The sequence below is a fragment of the Schistocerca americana genome, chromosome 4 (genome assembly GCF_021461395.2).
Source record: "Schistocerca americana isolate TAMUIC-IGC-003095 chromosome 4, iqSchAmer2.1, whole genome shotgun sequence".
In the NCBI taxonomy this organism is placed as follows: Eukaryota; Metazoa; Arthropoda; class Insecta; order Orthoptera; family Acrididae; genus Schistocerca; species Schistocerca americana.
Window position 1 is genome coordinate 316351914 of NC_060122.1, and position 17759 is coordinate 316369672.

Genomic DNA, 17759 nt, shown 5'->3' on the forward strand with positions numbered 1-17759 from the left:
TTGCTATTTGGGGAGCAAAATAACTGATGATGGTCGACCTAGAGAGGATACAAAATGTAGACTGGCAATGGCAAGGAAAGCGTTCCTGAAGAAGAGAAATTTGTTAACATCGAGTATAGATTTAAGCGTCAGGAAGTCTTTTCTGAAAGTATTTGTATGGAGTGTGGCCATGTGTGGAAGTGTAACGTGGACGATAAATAGTTTGGACAAGAAGAGAATAGAAGCTTTCGAAATGTGGTGCTACAGAAGAATGCTGAAGATTAGCTGGGTAGATCACGTAACTAATGAGGAGGTATTGAATAGAATTGGGGAGAAGAGAAATTTGTGGCACAACTTGACTAGAAGAAGGGATCGGTTGGTAGGGCATGTTCTGAGACATCAAGGGAACACCAATTTAGTATTGGAGGGCAGCGTGGAGGGTAAACATCGTAGAGGGTGACCAAGAAATGAATACACTAAGCAGTTTCAGAAGGATGTAGGTTGCAGTATGTACCGGGAGATGAAGAACCTTGCACAGGATAGAGTAGCATGGAGAGCTGCATCAAATCAGTCTCTGGACTGAAGACCACAACAACAACAACCGTGATCCAAAGACTCACTGCCGATTAGAAGGATGATCCAGAAAAATACAATTTTCTCCATCTCGATGAAGATTGGGTGTTGGGTCAGTAACTGAAAATACTTTGAACATGAAGAAATTATTTATTTAAAATGGGTAATATTCCCCGAGAGCTCAACTGGTTTAAAAGTATATTATTTCATTTTGATGCGCACGCGGAAGTCTCGCTTAGCTGGTCAAATGTACTCACACGTCACATAGTGTGTGTAAATGTGTTGTATTTGCGTTGGTAGCATTTATTTGCAGCGTGGATGTCATTATGAACGTACGATTGAGCGGCGTCGTGATGCCTGTGATGGGTACGGTTGGTTTGTACAGGTTTCTGTATAAGTGTCGCAGTAGGTAATGTATGGTTGAATGTTCGACAGACTTGTTTGGCCATGTTAGTATTGCAATGGTGTCCACCTGAAAAAAATAATTATGTATTTCGAAAGCGATCGCCATTTAAGAGGAAAGAGTAAATGGAATAAATGGTTTAAAGAAAGAAGTTTATCCGCTTTCCAGAAAAAGTCTGTTCGACCTAGGAGAGAGTTTTCTGCATTATAAAGAAACTGCCTTCTTCGCAAAAATCCCCTTTATTTAGTCTTTTCTCTTACAGGACTGCAAGCTTCGAAGTGTATTGGGTGTCCCTCCTAAGAGTTGTCAGACGAATTTTCTCTGGTCTTTCTACAGTTGTTTGCAATTTCGTATTTGCAATGTGTATCTGGAGTCCCAGACAAATACTGCTCATTACGTCTTTCACGCTACGCCAACTGTCGACGGAAAGCGTCGATATGTTTCCCGTTACGAACAAAATAATTTTTAAAGACAAATGTTCGTACCCGTTCGGTAGAACAGTCCCAAATTAGTCCAGCGCGATATTCGTTTTATCGATATGTATTAACAACGTGCCTCCTCACAATTAGAGGATAGGGATGTACATTGCCTCGTACTTTACTACTCCAAACCTATTTTACGTGCTACTTAATGACCGTGCAGCTACCGGATGAAACACTATTTCTTCAAAGTCAGCTCTTTCTAGCTTCTTTTCGACAATGCTGTGGATACAAATGTGTATTTAACCGGAAATGTACTAAACATCTGGGGCAACTGGCTTTCTTCTGATGTCTCGCTTTGGTTCAGCTGTTCTGCCCCTTAGCTGAATCTCTTAGCTTAGCTGTAAACTAATTCCATTAGGCAATTTTTTTCGAAAGTGTACGGCACTGGATTGTGCTGACTCTTCAGGAAGAACGCGCCAAGTACTGACTCCTGTCTATATAAATCCAGAATACACTGCAACTCGTCGTGCGATACTCTGAGCTCGGAGGCAGCAGTAAGTCTTACGTAGGAAACAATGATTAGCGCATTAAGCGCTGCTCGTCTTCTCCAGCACTCTTTCTGCTCTACCGCCTGGCAGGGTTGCCTACCCTCTCATTCCCTCTTCCTTGGCGGCTTGACTTTGGTACGAAAATTTTTTTCCTCGCCAACATTTGAAACGACCGACTTATGGCCGAAGTAAATTAGTCATGTAGCCTCCTTCGAAAGTGCGAATTCAGCAGCCGGCGTTACTAATCATAGCGATACAACCTATACTTCCGGGGCCACTATGCCGCAACCCTTTCCTCTTACATTCGCGAGACGTATGTGGGTAGAATGCCTGTCGGTAATCCTCCGTATGATTTCAGATTTCCCTTTCTTCCCACCTCGTTCATTTCTTCAGACGCGTGTTACCTGATTCTTATTAGGTCGTACACTCTCGGAATGTTAACAGCAAATTTCTCCGTGGCGCAGAACACACCATTTGTTATGTGCAACACTGTAGTTTTATATGCATCTCTGTAACGTTCCTACGCTTGCAAAACGAACCCATAAAGAAACGCGCTACTCTTCTTTATATCTTCTCTAAAATATTTACTACACACACTTTATAACATCATAGATCCAAGCTACATATCTCAATAACCTTTTACACCAAGTGATGGACCCCGTACTGATGTTGTGTTTTGGTAAATACACGGAGATGTTCAGTCTGGCTCGACGATTGTTGACACGAAAGGTACTCGGCAGTAACAGTTCCATAATTTGCAATTCGATTCTCGTTAACTACAGTCTAGATGAAACTCCACTCTCAACACGTATTCATACATTTACTAGTGAGACTGTTACTAGTGAGACGGCGTACGAAATCTTAGAGCTAATAATACTATGAACAATGTTCCATCAGTAAGTAAACTAGGGACTATACGTTTATAGTAGGCTATACTGCATTCTAATTAATATTTTCGACGTTGATTATCTTCCAAGATCAAACCATGTACTTAAAGGGAAATTGAAAATATTTCGGCTTCATGATTTTACAAATGAATGCTTTGTTTAAGAGTATATCGGGCACACGTGTTTGACATCTTGAACCTAGAAATTATCGATAATGAGATCCAGATTATCTACGGGACATTAGGGATGTAATTTAAGGCGTATATGGGAAAGCAATAATTAATTTCAATGTTGTACTAAAGTTATCTGAATAAAAACGATAACATGATCTATACACACGAGTATTTTACATAACATGAGTGGTAGTGAAATCATTTATGTTATTATTACATTATCACTAGACCTTGGGTTAGCTTGTGAGGGCCGTTACTCACAAGAGCCACTTCCATGAAATACATGTATAGGAAAAAAAGATATGTAGACAAAATTTTAAAATGTTTAGAGGAGATAAAACGAAACACTTTTTTATGTGACAAAGATGTTACAGGGGCCCTTGAAGTGTTTGCCGCTGGACTAACGTTCACAGTTGTTTTGACTGCTACGACTTCAACACGTTGACACTGCAATCAGATTTTCAACACAAATCTTAGCATGACGAAGCCCCACCATGATTTACCGTTAATGTCAGAGAAGATTTAGACAATTGGACTGGGAGTGGTGGGCCAATACCGAAACCACGATCGACCTCACTCCTATGGATTTATTTTTGCAGGGGGGATAAAGCGTTTAGTTTAAGAGAGACACCGACACACTCCAGAAGAGCTGGTTGCCCGTTTGGCTGAAGTTGCAGCCATTATTCATCAAACACATGGTCGCGTTGAGTGTGTTGGACAATCATTAACACGGAGGTGCCAGTTGTGCATCAATGTAAACGTACGAAATTTTCAGCAACATGTCAACGCACAGCAGTCTGAACACCGTCTCTGAATAACACTAGCGTCAAAACCTTCATGGACCCTTAGCGCGGAAACGGAACACCAGTGACGTTCTTGTTGCATGAAAGAGTTTCTTTTTATCTCGTCTAAACACACTCAAATTTTGTATCCTTAATTTTTCTACGATATGCTAACTTTTGTACCAGGTTATGGATCACGGAGATCAAACCTGGCGTTCTGAGAAGGGACAGAAAGTAAGTTTACATTCAGACATAATAATATGAACGAAATTTTTCTTTAAGGCATTGGTCATCCATAAATTCAAATTAAGAGCGTTATACTGTAGAATTTTCCTTTCACAAGTAATACCTGAATTTATGGTAAATGATAGCCTCCGTGTAGAGAAAGCTACTCCTCTCTTTGGTTCATGGTACGCTATTTCTTTCGAAAAGAAAAAGACTGACGGAGTAGCGGTTGAACAATTGTACGATCTTTTGGGTTCACATTTCCACCCACCATTCGAACGACCACAACGGCGCAAACGCAAGAAATATGACGACAGTCATTACAGTAATATTAAATTTCTGCAGTTGCTGGGACGATTACATGTATGATGACCACACCGGTTCTGTCCTTGAGTACTGGCGAGACTAAGCAAGGAAGTTACATTTGAACGTTCCGTCGACGTCGAGGTCCAGTGGATTCGACAGGACCGGAATGGGAGAGGAACAATCGTAACATTTGCATGTAACGATTTTGGGGATAAAAGGGAAATCGTACGTCTGGGTTGTTTTGAATTTCGCTTCTCCGCACTACTTCTAGTGTTCTGTCTGAGCTAGTTTTCGTTAATGATGACATTTCGCACTGGAGGTTAAATTTGGGAGAAACTGCGGTTACCAGTTTCTGCAATCAAAATAACAAATAGAGTAATTTGAGAGTAGACTGTAACTAATGGAATTTGTAGGGTATCAGTTTATTATCTGCTACTCATTAATCAGCGCCGGAATCTTTTCAAATTTTTACTGTATCGAAATACAATTGCATTTCCTGTTTTGGTATGTCTGCTCCTCATTTACACAAGAAACTAAAAGAGAACATCCAGAATGCGCTGATGTACGCGGAAACGACAGTGCTTAAAGTTTAGTGTAGCTGTTGAAGAAGCCAGGCGTCAAGAAATTGAATGTGTGTGGTGTTTCGTGGGCTGGGGATCTTCGGAGTAGTGGTTGTATAACTTTTCACTTTGTACCTTATCATCTGCTCGCATTCCCGTTGCTAGTCTTCTATCACTCTTCTATATAATACACGTCTGTATTCCGTACATGGGATTTAAATCTAATTAAGTCAATTGCGACAGCATCTTCTTTGGCCAGATAGCTACCAACACCTTCATTACCGGTATCCTCGTTTTGTTTTTAATTAAAATATTTCCCTTCTTCTAGCGTCATTTTAATCCTTCAGTAATCTTGTGTGCAGCAGAATTTTCTGACTCTGACGTTAAATTTCGGCAGAATTTTTAGAGCAGATAGTGAACTTTTGGAGCAGAATATCTAAATGAAAATGTTGCTGTCATCCGTGAGTAGAAATTTAGTCCTTCTAGTACGGCTATAAGTTCCGGAATCATGGTACTTGCTTGTTTTCGTAATCTGATTAAACAAGTCTTACGCAAACTTGGAATGTGGAACGCAACTCCAACAGCCAGTGGTTTTTGAATCAATGTAGTTACGGATTGCTTCGGTGTGCTGCCTTAAAAATCAGGCCAAAATTCTATTACTGAAGTGTACACGCTGACCAAAATGTTGCCTTTATCTGGCGAACTTAATCCACACAGACGAAATACGTCCTAAGCGAGATGAAACTTAAATTTTTGGAGCTTCATTCAAAGGCAAAGCCAGCAATTTTGCAGTTGTGTTACTATTTCGATGATATTATCGTTTATATTTCTTTTTTAATGCTCAGAGACCTGTTTTGTAACGGAGTATTCCATTACATCTGCCTGGAGAACAACAAAACTCAGACTGAAACGGATATTATAGACCCAAACCTTCAGATTTCAGACACATAGATCGGTACCAAAAGTTGTATGGCGAGAGAATATCAGCCAAAACACGGATTTAGTTCGTGCTGACTGCTGCCGTCCAGTAGAACATGCACAAGCGGCAATTAAAAGATACACCAGAACACGGAGCACAGGAAAAGCGTGTCTGTGAGTGATTATTTTGCAGATCTCGCGTGGGTGAGTTGATAGAGCGTGAGGTCGTCGTACCAAAGGTCCCACATTCAAACCCCACTGATGACAATTTTGTTTTACTGTTTAGCGTGATCAGTTATGTCCAGTAAGAATGCTACACATTTTCTCTCTTCTTCATTTATTTCCGTTGTTGTACGTATACAACAGTCGCTATGCAACAATTCAACGAGAATATCAATAACGTTCCATGGATTCATGTCGCTCAACAGCAGTACCTGTAGCGCGAAGACTGGATAGCAACTGCAGACCCGTTTGTCTGTGTGTTCACAAACGCGAGACTCTAAACAACACGCACATTTGACGTACGGCGGCGCTGTCACCTGCAGCCAATTATTATTATTATTATTATTATTATTAATACGTCCGCACATGTGCTGCGATTGTTTCTTTGTTCTACTGTTCCGATTGTTTATGTTTATTCTGTGATACTGCAGATGCACTGGCTTCTTCATCACGAGTGGTGCCTATTCTGTCGCAAATGTCCGACAGAACACCACACCTGTCTATACAAATGTACTCAATAGGTTTGCTACTTTCAACGAAGCGAAAGCGAACTTTCAAAAGAACATTGCTACAAACTCCAAAAAGTCCTTTTACATGCCAGGAAAATGTTCTCCCCATTAACAGTTTCACGTGTAAACTGTTACACAAAATTATCATCAGGGGGGGTTTGAAAGTGGGACGTAGGCACCACGACCTTTCGCTCTACCAAGTCACCCATGAGAAGATAGTGCTGGTGTTAATTCTAATTCTCGTTTACGCTTGTTCTACTGGACGACAGCACATAGCACGAACTAAATCGGTGTTCTGCTTGATACTCAATCGACATACAAGGTTTGGTACCGATCTGAGTGTCTGACATCTGGAGGTTTGGGTATGAGAGAAATTCTTTTTTTCTTTTTTCCTGTACAAACCATGCGTTGTCGCTCCGACAGAATGGAAGACAAGGCTGGGTTAAATAAAAGCAGAATAAAATAAGTTTGGATACAAGCGTGTTAATTTTAATGATAATTTTCCTTTAAGTCTTTGGTCCATCATAAATTCAAAATACGAGTGTGCGCATAATCGTCTTTGGACGCCTGGTACAAATTTCTTTTAATAATTAATGACTGAATTTATGATAAATGATAACCTCTGTGTAAAGGAAGCAGATACTAATTAATATTTCTGTTTAACGGCAATTTTTATTTTATTAATTTACCTCTGTACTTAAAATAAACTGTGAAATATTTGTGTCACGGATATGGTATACGCTGGAGATTTCAATACATGCATAGGCGAGAAACTCGAACTTGTAAATGCAAGTACAGCATCTTAAAAGTCGTGATCTGCATTTTTCGTCGTTCTTGACAATGCACCTTCGCCATTCACTTGCCCATACCAATTGCTGAATACACAGCCGGGAAAAGAAGTGGTTACAGCACATTCTAAGAAATTATTGAGGCAACGTCAGTAATTTATGAAGATAAAGCATTTTCTCAGAAACGGAATTAAAAGCATAATACCTTCAAATCCACAGCGCAGGAGAAGGACTGTGCTAATATTCAGTGAATGAGCGAAAACGTAAACAGTTCGGTTAAGCACAGTATCTCATTAACATTCCGGAAGGTTATGGCCTCTAAAAACTGCGGTGAGCTAACGGGTTACGCCAGTAAAAAAAAAAAAAAAAAAAACTGCATCCCACGCGTGGCTGGCTCTGCCCGGCGGGAGAAAATTGGTATTCAGCTCACGCCCGACCCACAGCGCACACGAGATAATTCAGTGCGCCGTACTGAGTTAGCGCTTTATGCTAATACGCAATCGCCAGCGGTCATCGGGAGGTGGGCCCCGTCCTAAGCAGAGCCACGAGTTTCTGCGCGTGTGGTGGGCTTTGCCCTCTGCAGAACCTGCGCCGACTCGACAATATTCTGCGCCGTGCGGTGGACTGGAGTGCCTTCCAGTCGGCCGGCTGGCGTGCGGCGCCGCCGAGTCGGCCCATATAGGTGTCTGCGCGCCATCACGCGCACGTACAGTTAGGCTAGTCTCTAATGAGCCTCTGTCACCGGAGGTACCGAAACACAGGGGCCCACTGGATTCTCGCGCCAGCCTACTACTACTTCCACACGAGTCTTTTCTTTCGTTTGAGAATGCCGGTTGCCAGCACAGGGAAAAATACAGACCATTGCATTTAAGTTCCCGAAAATACTGGTACGAGTTCGAGTTTCTTACCTGTGCAAGCATTGAAGTCTCCAGCAAACACTGATTAGAACAAAAAAGGCATCCTGGGATTAATATTTCGTATTTTCTTTGGAACAAAGAGGTAAATTAATAACGTTTAAAAAAGACAATGTATCATTATTAGCTGATCAAGAGGAGTGTTATGACGAATATGTCCACGTCCTAGAAATTTAGCATTTTTACAAATGGTATACTAATTAAAAACATTAAGCTAGGGAATAACTGAATATTTTAGCAAATTACGATTAAGTGAGTAACTGTAAAGTTATTCAATTAACATACCTCACAACAATTTTTTTCACTACAGAAATTTCAAGCAATGGAAAAGAATGACAATTCAGTGCATTACTTCCTGGGCGAACCTTAAACTATATTTCTACTACTGTTCTAACTGACCCACGGAATGAAAAAGTGATCTTGACCCATGGAACGAAAGAGAGAGAATGAAAGCGGATACCTTGGACACTGAAGGCGTTAACTTTTACAGTATTAACTGTTTTGAACAGTTTTAACAACGATAGTCACGTGTCGCTGTGGCATTTCGCAATTATAGAAATGTGTAAAAATGAAACAGTAGCCCAGTTTTCACAAATTATTTATTAATACAGCTAATTAATATTCGATTTCTGCAGTTCACTATAAACTTTGAAACTTAAGGACAAGGTTCGCATATAGCCGTTTGTCTGTTTCACTAAAACATTAAGGATGATGATAGAATGAGTCTTTGTTCCTATCTTAATAACATAGTCAAAGTTCCAAATGAAGTTCGCAGGAGTTACATCGCGAGACGCTATATTTCATCAGGTCGCAGAAGTAGATGAATACTCTGAAAAACTAATACCATCTTTTTCATGCTGCACGGTGTGTGTTGTTATAGACTCCAGTTTTCTCTGCAACTCTAGCTTTAATTTAACAAAATACGGTCAAAAAGTATTTTTTAGCCCTGAGCTGGCTATTATTTCACCACATAACTTATATTTATTGAAGTAGTGAGAACACAAGTTGAATTCACTGCATAGAAATTTGCGCCTTACGTAAATACAAAATAATCTTGCATTTTTTTTTCTTTTTTCTCTTAAGCAGAAATGCGTACTGCGAATGGAATTTACCAGCTGCCACCACGTCGAACTGTTAACCCTTCTTAACTAGAATAATCCATAGAGATTTATATGCTATTGCAATTCGATACTTATTCGCACAAAGATATGTTGTCAGATGTTACATATGAAGGTTTCATAACTGCATCAACAGTTTTCTTGTAATCGCATTACTGTAGATGCAGAGTCACTAGTTTTGCAGATTTGGGTTGCGCAATCTCTCTCTGCAGTTGCAATACGCTTATCGAGACTTCGCACTTCTTTGTGTGTGAAGTAGAAGGCACACACAATAATAAAAATTACAAAATATAGGCACTACCTGCTTTGAAATCTCGGTCGAGGAATTTTATTTCATGGATTCCACTTTGCAAGAGTGAATGACAAACACACACACAGAGAGAGAAGTAGGTTATATTTTATGTTTATTCTACATATGAAGGATGTCATATGAAGATAGGTATCAAAGGTGTCTTGATGTTAGTGAAGTATACTAAAATGTACAGCCAATCTCTCGCAGAGAAAAAAAATCTCAATCGTAAACAAAGTTTATATGAACCACGAAAAGTCTCCCTCCATTAGTTTGACTCCTGAGTCCCTGAAGACAGAACAATGTAAACCCATGCAAGAATGCAGATATTGTTCCTTACTTCGTCAAAATGTTCCAACTTCTGTTTTAACAACTATCATTATTTTATAGGCGTCTAGTCGGTAAGTTTTCAATATTTTCACTTCTAACCGAAAAGGAATAATTTCGACAACATGACGCTTTGTGTCAGTAGTAAGGCCGGAGGGACAATATTTTTATTTGTACCGAAGAAGGAGTCTTATAAGATGCCTTACACTATCAAGAGGTCAAGACGTTATATAACAGAAGTTTCATCGACGCTGAAATCTAGTCAGACAATTCAGCAAAGCCACGTAGAAACGTCTTGATACCTATGGTCACAAAAGGGTTTAACAGAACCAGTACAGACTGAAAAGACCCCATAAAGTACATAGTAGTTCAACAACGGATCTGTATTGGGGCGGAACCAGTATGAACACATTTCTGGCCGTCCTCATTTCCCGTGGTTAGGTTACGTCATCACGCAGATCCAAACCGATATTTCTTTCAGATGGCTACAATTTGTGCTCTTCAAAAGGTCATATTCAGTTAAGTGAGCTGCTGATTGAAAAGCAAATTATAAAAAAATTAAAATTCGTTTACTAACAGCTTCGATAGAGGTGATCACTATCAGGTGTCGTGAAGTGTTAGTCCATCGTAGCAGATAACACTACGACATTAACAATAAAATTTGTTTTGGGGGATTGTTTTACAATCATAAGTAGTGATAAAATATCGTGCCGGCCGGTGTGGCAGTGCGGTTCTTGGCGCTTCAGTCTGGAACCGCGTGACCGCTGCGGTCGCAGGTTCGAATGCTGCCTCGGGCATGGATGTGTGTGATGTCCTTAGGTTGGTTAGGTTTAAGTAGTTCTAATTTCTAGGGGACTGATGACCACAGATGTTAAGTCCCATAGTGCTCAGAGCCATTTGAACCATTTTTGATAAAATATCGTAAGGTATCAAGGCTATGATGTTCATGTGGCATTAGTCAAAAATTGTGAACAATGGGCTCATAACGAACTATACACATAAACGAAAGTTCATACAGCATCAAAGCAGTTTTTTCTTCTGTCTGTGTCCATATGCGCACATGAATTTCATCTCAAATGACCATGTTATTGAAGCCTTAAAAATGTATGCTAATAACATGAGTCTGGATTATATGGCTTAGAATATCGAACTGGTGTTAGGGATGTACTGGTTTTATCGCATAGTCCATTAATATCGAGCGTTCTGCAGGCATAGCGTTGACCATTCCGACTAGGCTTGGAGGTTGAGGACTTTGGCGCAAGTCCAGTGTCCTAAGGAGAACTGGCAATCAATCGCGTAAGTATAATTTAGTTTATACAGCTGCTGCCCTTGTATTTTGCTATAGATGAGGAGTGGAAACAACCGAAGAGCTCGTTAAAAAAACGTGTCTCACCTTCTATTGAGAAGGCATCGTCTTCGTCGATCTCTCGCCAGTGGTCGTCGGCTCGGACGCAGAGCACCGCCGCCGCGGTTACGACAAGCAGCGAGACGATGAGCCGGGCGGCAGCAGGGCACGAGGGGGCGGAGGCGAGCGCCATGGCGCCGCGCGTGCAGAACAGAGCGGCCCTGGGTGCTACGTGCTACTAGCAGCGACCACGGCGCGAGACCGCTACCTCTCCCTGGGGCATCACGCCGCCGAGTGTGGCGTAGGCCCCTACGCCCCGCCGCGTCTTTAAAAGAAGAATTCGCAACAGGCGAGCCGGTGACTCGGAACAGGCCGGCCCGCGGCCAATCAGAGGCGAGCAGCGCGCCGCGGAACCTGACCGCCGGCAACGGCCAGCGCACCGACCACGGAGGCTCCTCGCCACCTCAACCCTGCCGAGGCCGGCGCGCCAAAACAACAACAGGGAGGAGGAGGAGAAGGAGCACAGGCAGATGCCGAGGAGAAGCGAACAGCGAGGGGGACTGCGAGAAGAAAAAAGTCCTTCACTTTCTGCGGAGGGGCACCAATAGCGGCGTACTAGATCTGTGGACGCAGCAGGTGGCCACGACGCCCTCTGGTGACGGGATACTCTAGCGGGCCGGCTCTTCCTGGTATGGAGGGAGACTACCCGGCTCGGCAGCTGCGTTCCTGACCCCGTTAGCGGTACGGGGGTGGACGGGCCCTCACCGCATCAGGGACGTTTAGCGGGAACTCCTGATGGGGCCCGGTCATCGGCCTCCTTTCAACGCCTCTGCTGTCCAGCACTCGAGTTGCATCATTCTTGAGAAGACGTGTTACCCAGAAGGAATGACACAGTCACCTCTTCACTAATTTCCCCTTTTTTCTTTCGACTTCTAGTAGTTATCCATAAAGCTTTTGGTAACACACTCCAGGTTTTAATATTTCTTCGTTATGAAAGTTTAATAAGCCACTGCTGCAAAATACTGACAGGAATTCTTCACAGTCCAATGGAAAAACTGGTAGAAGCCGACCTCGGGGAAGATCAGTGTGGATTCCGTAGAAATGTTGGAACACGTGAGGCAATACTGACCCTAAGACTTATCTTAGAAAATAGATTAAGGAAAGTCAAACCTACGTTTCTAGCATTTGTTGACATAGAGAAAGCTTTTGACAATGTTGACTGGAATACTCTCTTTCAAATTCTGAAGGTAGCATGGGTAAAATACAGGGAGCGAAAGGCTATCTGCAATTTGTACACAAACCAGATGGCAGTTATAGAGTCGAGGGACACAAAAGAGAAGCAGTGGTTAGGAAGGGAGTAAGACAGGGTTGTAGCCTCTCCTCGATGTTATTCAATCTGTATATTGAGCAAGCAGTAAAGGAAACAAAAGAAAAATTCGGAGTAGGAATTAAAATCCAATGAGAAGTGATAAAAACTTTGAGGCTCGCCGATGACATTGTAATTCTGTCAGAGACAGCGGAGGACCAGGAAGAGCAGCTGAACGGAATGGACAGTGTCTTGAAAGGAGGATATCAGATGAACATCAACACAAGCAAATCGAGGATAATGGAATGTAGTCGAATTAAATCGGGTGATGCTGAGGGCATTAGATTATGAAATGAGACGCCTAAAGTAGTAAATGAGTATTGCTATTTGGGGAGCAAAATAACTGATGAAGGTGTAAGTAGAGAGGATATAAAATGTAGATTGGCAATGGCAAGGAAAGCATTTCTGAAGAAGAGAAATTTGTTAACATCGAGTATAGATTAAAGTGTCAGGAAGTCGTTTCTGAAAGTATTTGTATGGAGGTGAAACATGGACAATAAATAGTTTAGACAAGAAGAGAAATGTGGTGCTACAGAAGAATGCTGAAGATTAGATGGGTAGATCACATAACTAATGAGGAGTATTGAATAGAATTGGAGAGAAGAGAAATTTGTGGCATAACTTGACTAGAAGAAGGGATCGGTTGGTAGGGTATATTCTGAGGCATCAAGGGATCACCAATTTAGGTTCAAATGGCTCTGAGCACTATGCGACATAACTTCTGAGGTCATTAGTCGCCTAGAACTTAGAACTAATGAAACCTAACTAACCTAAGGACATCACACACATCCATGCCCGAGGCAGGATTCGAACCTGCGACCGTAGCGGTCTCTCGGCTCCAGACTGTAGCGCCTACAACCGCACGGCCACTCCGGCCGGCTCACCAATTTAGTATTGGAGGGCAGCGAAGAGGGTAAAAATCGCAGAGGGAGACCAAGAGATGAATACATTACACAGATTCAGAAGGATGTAAGTTGCAGTAGGTACTTGGAGATGAAGAACCTTGCACAGGATAGAGTAGCATGGCGAGCTGCATCAAACCAGTCTCTGGACTGAAGCCCACAACAACAACAACAACGACAGTGGAACTTCCTGTCTGATTAAAACTGTCTAATTATCGACTCAGCCATCTAAAAACGACTGATGATCCACTTTCATATCTTTATTTACTTCAGTATCTCTCTCCTACCTTCCAAACTTCACACAAATCCTATTTTGTCTTTGAAAGAGATCGCTCACAAAACAATTCGACGGGCTGTACTGAGGTACTGCTCACTTCCATTAGATCTACAATAGGTTGGACTAACACGAATCATCGAAATTTGAGAAAAGAGCAGTCCGAATCGTTTCAAGTTTGTATGCTGGAACACTGTAGGTGGCAGACATACTAGAAGACTCCTAATATCTCGCGAAAATTCAAAAAACCGGTTTTCGGAGCGGACCTGCGCATATTTAGCATCTTCCTGCGTATGGTCCCGCACAGCCTATTACGTTAAAATTAGGCTAATAACTTCAAAGCAGAAAGACATAAAAGCAATCATACTCCTTATAATCCAGTTTGAAATTGCACAGGAAGCAACTCTGAAAATGGTACGAAAAGTACTGTAGCCTTGCACTTCATAATGCGTCTTCGAGTATGGATGCAGTTGTAAGGTAGGAGAACATTAATTTCACAACAGTATCCTAAAATGCAGATCATTCTATTGCACATAATTATATTATGAACCTACATTCACTTCTAATGTGGCGTCAACGGTCTGCCTACAGCCATACCATCGTGTGGAAGAAATATATTTTGCAGCAACTTTTACTGAACTAGGGACGTTCTCAAAATGTGGCCTTGTCCTAGTTCAGCTTATACTAACCTCTGTCACAGATGACTGCAGCGTCCTACATCCTCACGAATATTAAGTAATTTTCCCCTTGCAATGTTTTCTTTCTGTAGCTGACCCCATAGTCATGTTAACTGATGCAGTACAATGTATTCCACCAACCTGATCTTTCCTCTAACGGATTTCGTAGAAACCAACGAAGTGTTTGCGATGTGGTGTTACAGAAGGAAGTTGAAAATTAAGTGTACTAAAGTTATAAATCTCCACAGAATCGCCTGAGGAAGGAATATGAGGAATACATTGACTAGAAGAGGGACAGGATGAGAGGAAATGTGTTAAATATCACGCAATAGCTTCCATGGTGTTCGAAGGAGCTGAAGGGGAAGACAGAGATTGGAATGCATTCCACAAATAATTGATTGAAAGCGCGGGTGTAAGTGTTGCTTGAGATGAAGAGGTTGCTGCTGTAGAGGAAGTCATGACGGGCTGCATGAGACCAGTTGGGAGTTTGATGATCCCCAAAATGACATTATTGTTGTTTGGAATAATATTCATATTTCTGTATTTACTGCATGGCAGTATGTAATAATGACATGTGGTTCGCTGAACGGTAGGCTCCAGTGGACACCGTGGCGTGCTGCCCGCAGAAATGCAACGGCAAATAAACTGTTATCAATCGCGTAATAAATTAGCGCTTGCATCTTTAATATTGCTTGAAACCAACGAAAAGCTAAGAATTTGCCGAAAATTAGGATAAGCAATTAACGCTGTGCAACATGTCATTCTCGGCGACGCCATGGAATCGTGCTCTTGGTTTTCCGGACACCAGAGGCGGCATCCGCCAACGACCTTGCCGCAGTGGTAACACCAGTCCCCGTCAGATGACCGAAGTTAAGCGCTGTCGGGCTGGGCTAGCGCTTAGATGGATGATCATCTGGTCTGCCGAGCGCTGTTGGCAAGCGGGGTGCACTCAGCCCTTTTGAGGCAAACTGAGGTCTTGTAAACTGACATACGGTCGGGAGAGCGGTATGCTGACCACATGCCCCCTCCATATTCGCATCCAGTGTCGCCTGTGGTCTGAGGATGACGTGGTGGCCGGTCGGTATCGTTGGGCCTTCCAAGGCCTGTTCGGGCGTAGTTTAGAGGCGGCATCCGACATCTCTTGGTGGTAGGGGTTTTTGTTCCGATTAGATATGATTTGTTGATCTGTCCGCAATCCTTCGAAAGTGATTTGTAGACAGAGCCTACTACGCTGAGTTACGGGCTAACAACCCTCCCATGACGGCAGGCATTTTCAGCGCCTATTGGAAACAGTCGTGCTAAATTCCTGGCCGGAAGCATAACTCTGCAGAGGAGTCCGATTAGCGGGCCTGCATTCTGTGCCGGGGGCTGATTGGCTGAAAGGCCTGAATATCTGAACATTTTTCGGAGTGCTTTAGCGATCGCTAAATCGAACAGTTGGCCGATAGCCGTCCTGAGTGCAGAAGGTAAGGCGTACGCGCTCTGGGTCGGAGGTAACATTTAATAATGTTCAACACTTGTGACCTCAGGAGTTGGTAATCCATGATGGTCAAACAGGCTTCTTCCCAATAAGGAATACCTAAGAGAATTCGGAAATGTTTTCCCACGCGCGATCGTAGACAATCAATAAATAAATGACAATCAATAAATAAACCCGTACCAATCGGAGTACCAACATGAAAAATGAAAATGCTACAAACTTGTGCACCGAACTAATAGATTCCTGCAGGACAGTTATCATTGTTATCCAAGAAGCGACATTCTTAAGCCTGTTCGCATGTCAGAGCTGCGCTACCGACCCTGATTAAGAAATTCTGGCAGTGCTGGTAATTGGTCTGTGTCCATTGATAAACGTTTCCCGGCTAATCAGTGGTGCAATGTTTGATCGCCAACGAGGGACTTGCGTGACTCGTTCTCGCACCTGCTACGGCTTCGGCCAAATTCTCAGTGGTGGTCACAATCCACGATCTCTTCCAAAGAAAAGTGAATGACATGAAAAAAGCTCACAGCTGAACGAAAATGAGCTTAGAACATAAATCGCTCTTCCCAAAAACAATGGTATGACCATTCGTATGCAAAACTGTGCGTCTCACTCCGAGGAGCGTTTAAGATAACAACTTTGGTAACGTGAAGAAACAAAGTAGCCATATAATTTATGTTCTGTGCACATTTTCCCGAAGTTGTGGGCGTTACAGGGCAAGCAATTCCTTCTGAGATCGCGTAGATTACCGGTATGACTGCGACTGAGACTTCGGTGGAGCCGTAGCATGTGTGAAGACGAGTCGGAAGAAAGTATTAACAATTTCAAGTAACACTATTTTACCCTGTACCGAGTATATCATGTATTGACCATATACAGTACTGGCCATTAAAATTGCTACACCAAGAAGAAATGCAGGTGATAAACGGGTATTCATTGGACAAATATATTATACTAGAACTGACATGTGATTACATTTTTACGCAATTTGGATGTACAGATACCGAGAAATCAGTACCCAGAACAGCCAACTCTGGCCGTAATAACGGCCTTGATACGCCTGGGCATTGAGTCAAACAGAGCTTGGATGGCGTGTACAGGTACAGCTGCCCATGCAGTTTCAACACGGTACCACAGTTAATCAAGAGTAGTGACTGGCGTATTGTGACGAGCCAGTTGCTCGGCCGCCATTGACAAGACGTTTTCAGTTGGTGAGCGATTTGGAGAATGTGCTGGCCAGGGCAGCAGCCGAACATTTTCTGTATACAGAAAGGCCCGTACAGGACATGCAACATGCGGTCGTGGATTATCCTGCTGAAATGTAGGGTTTTGCAGGGATCGAATGAAGGGTAGAGCCACGGGTCGTAACACATCTGAAATGTAACGTCCACTGTTCAAAGTGACGTCAATGGGAACAAGAGGTGACCGAGACGTGTAACCAATGGCACCCCATACCATCACGCCGGGTGATACGCCAGTATGGCGATGACGATTGCACGCTTCCAATGTGCGTTCACCGCGTTGTCGCCAAACACGGATGCGACCATCATGATGCTGTAAACAGAACCCGGATTCATCCGAAAAAATGACGTTTTGCCATTCGTGCACCCAGATTCGTCGTTGAGTACACCATTGCAGGCGCTCCTGTCTGTGATGCAGCGCCAAGGGTAACCGCAGCCATGGTCTCCGAGCTGATAGTCCATGCTGCTGCAAACGTCGTCGAACTGTTCGTGCAGATGGTTGTTGTCTTGCAAACGTCCCCATCTGTTGAC

At 42.7% G+C, this 17759-nt stretch overlaps 1 protein-coding gene across 1 annotated transcript in view; it reads right to left on the reverse strand.

The window, feature by feature from the left end:
• LOC124613122 (proclotting enzyme) overlaps positions 1–11597 on the reverse strand; it is a 159852-nt gene extending 148255 nt beyond the window's left edge. The window contains exon 1 of the mRNA XM_047141736.1: positions 11337–11597. Within this exon, the coding sequence (XP_046997692.1) occupies positions 11337–11481 (145 nt within the window). The 5' untranslated portion in view covers positions 11482–11597. The remainder of the gene's footprint in view (positions 1–11336) is intronic.
• Between the last annotated feature and the right edge of the window lie 6162 nt (positions 11598–17759).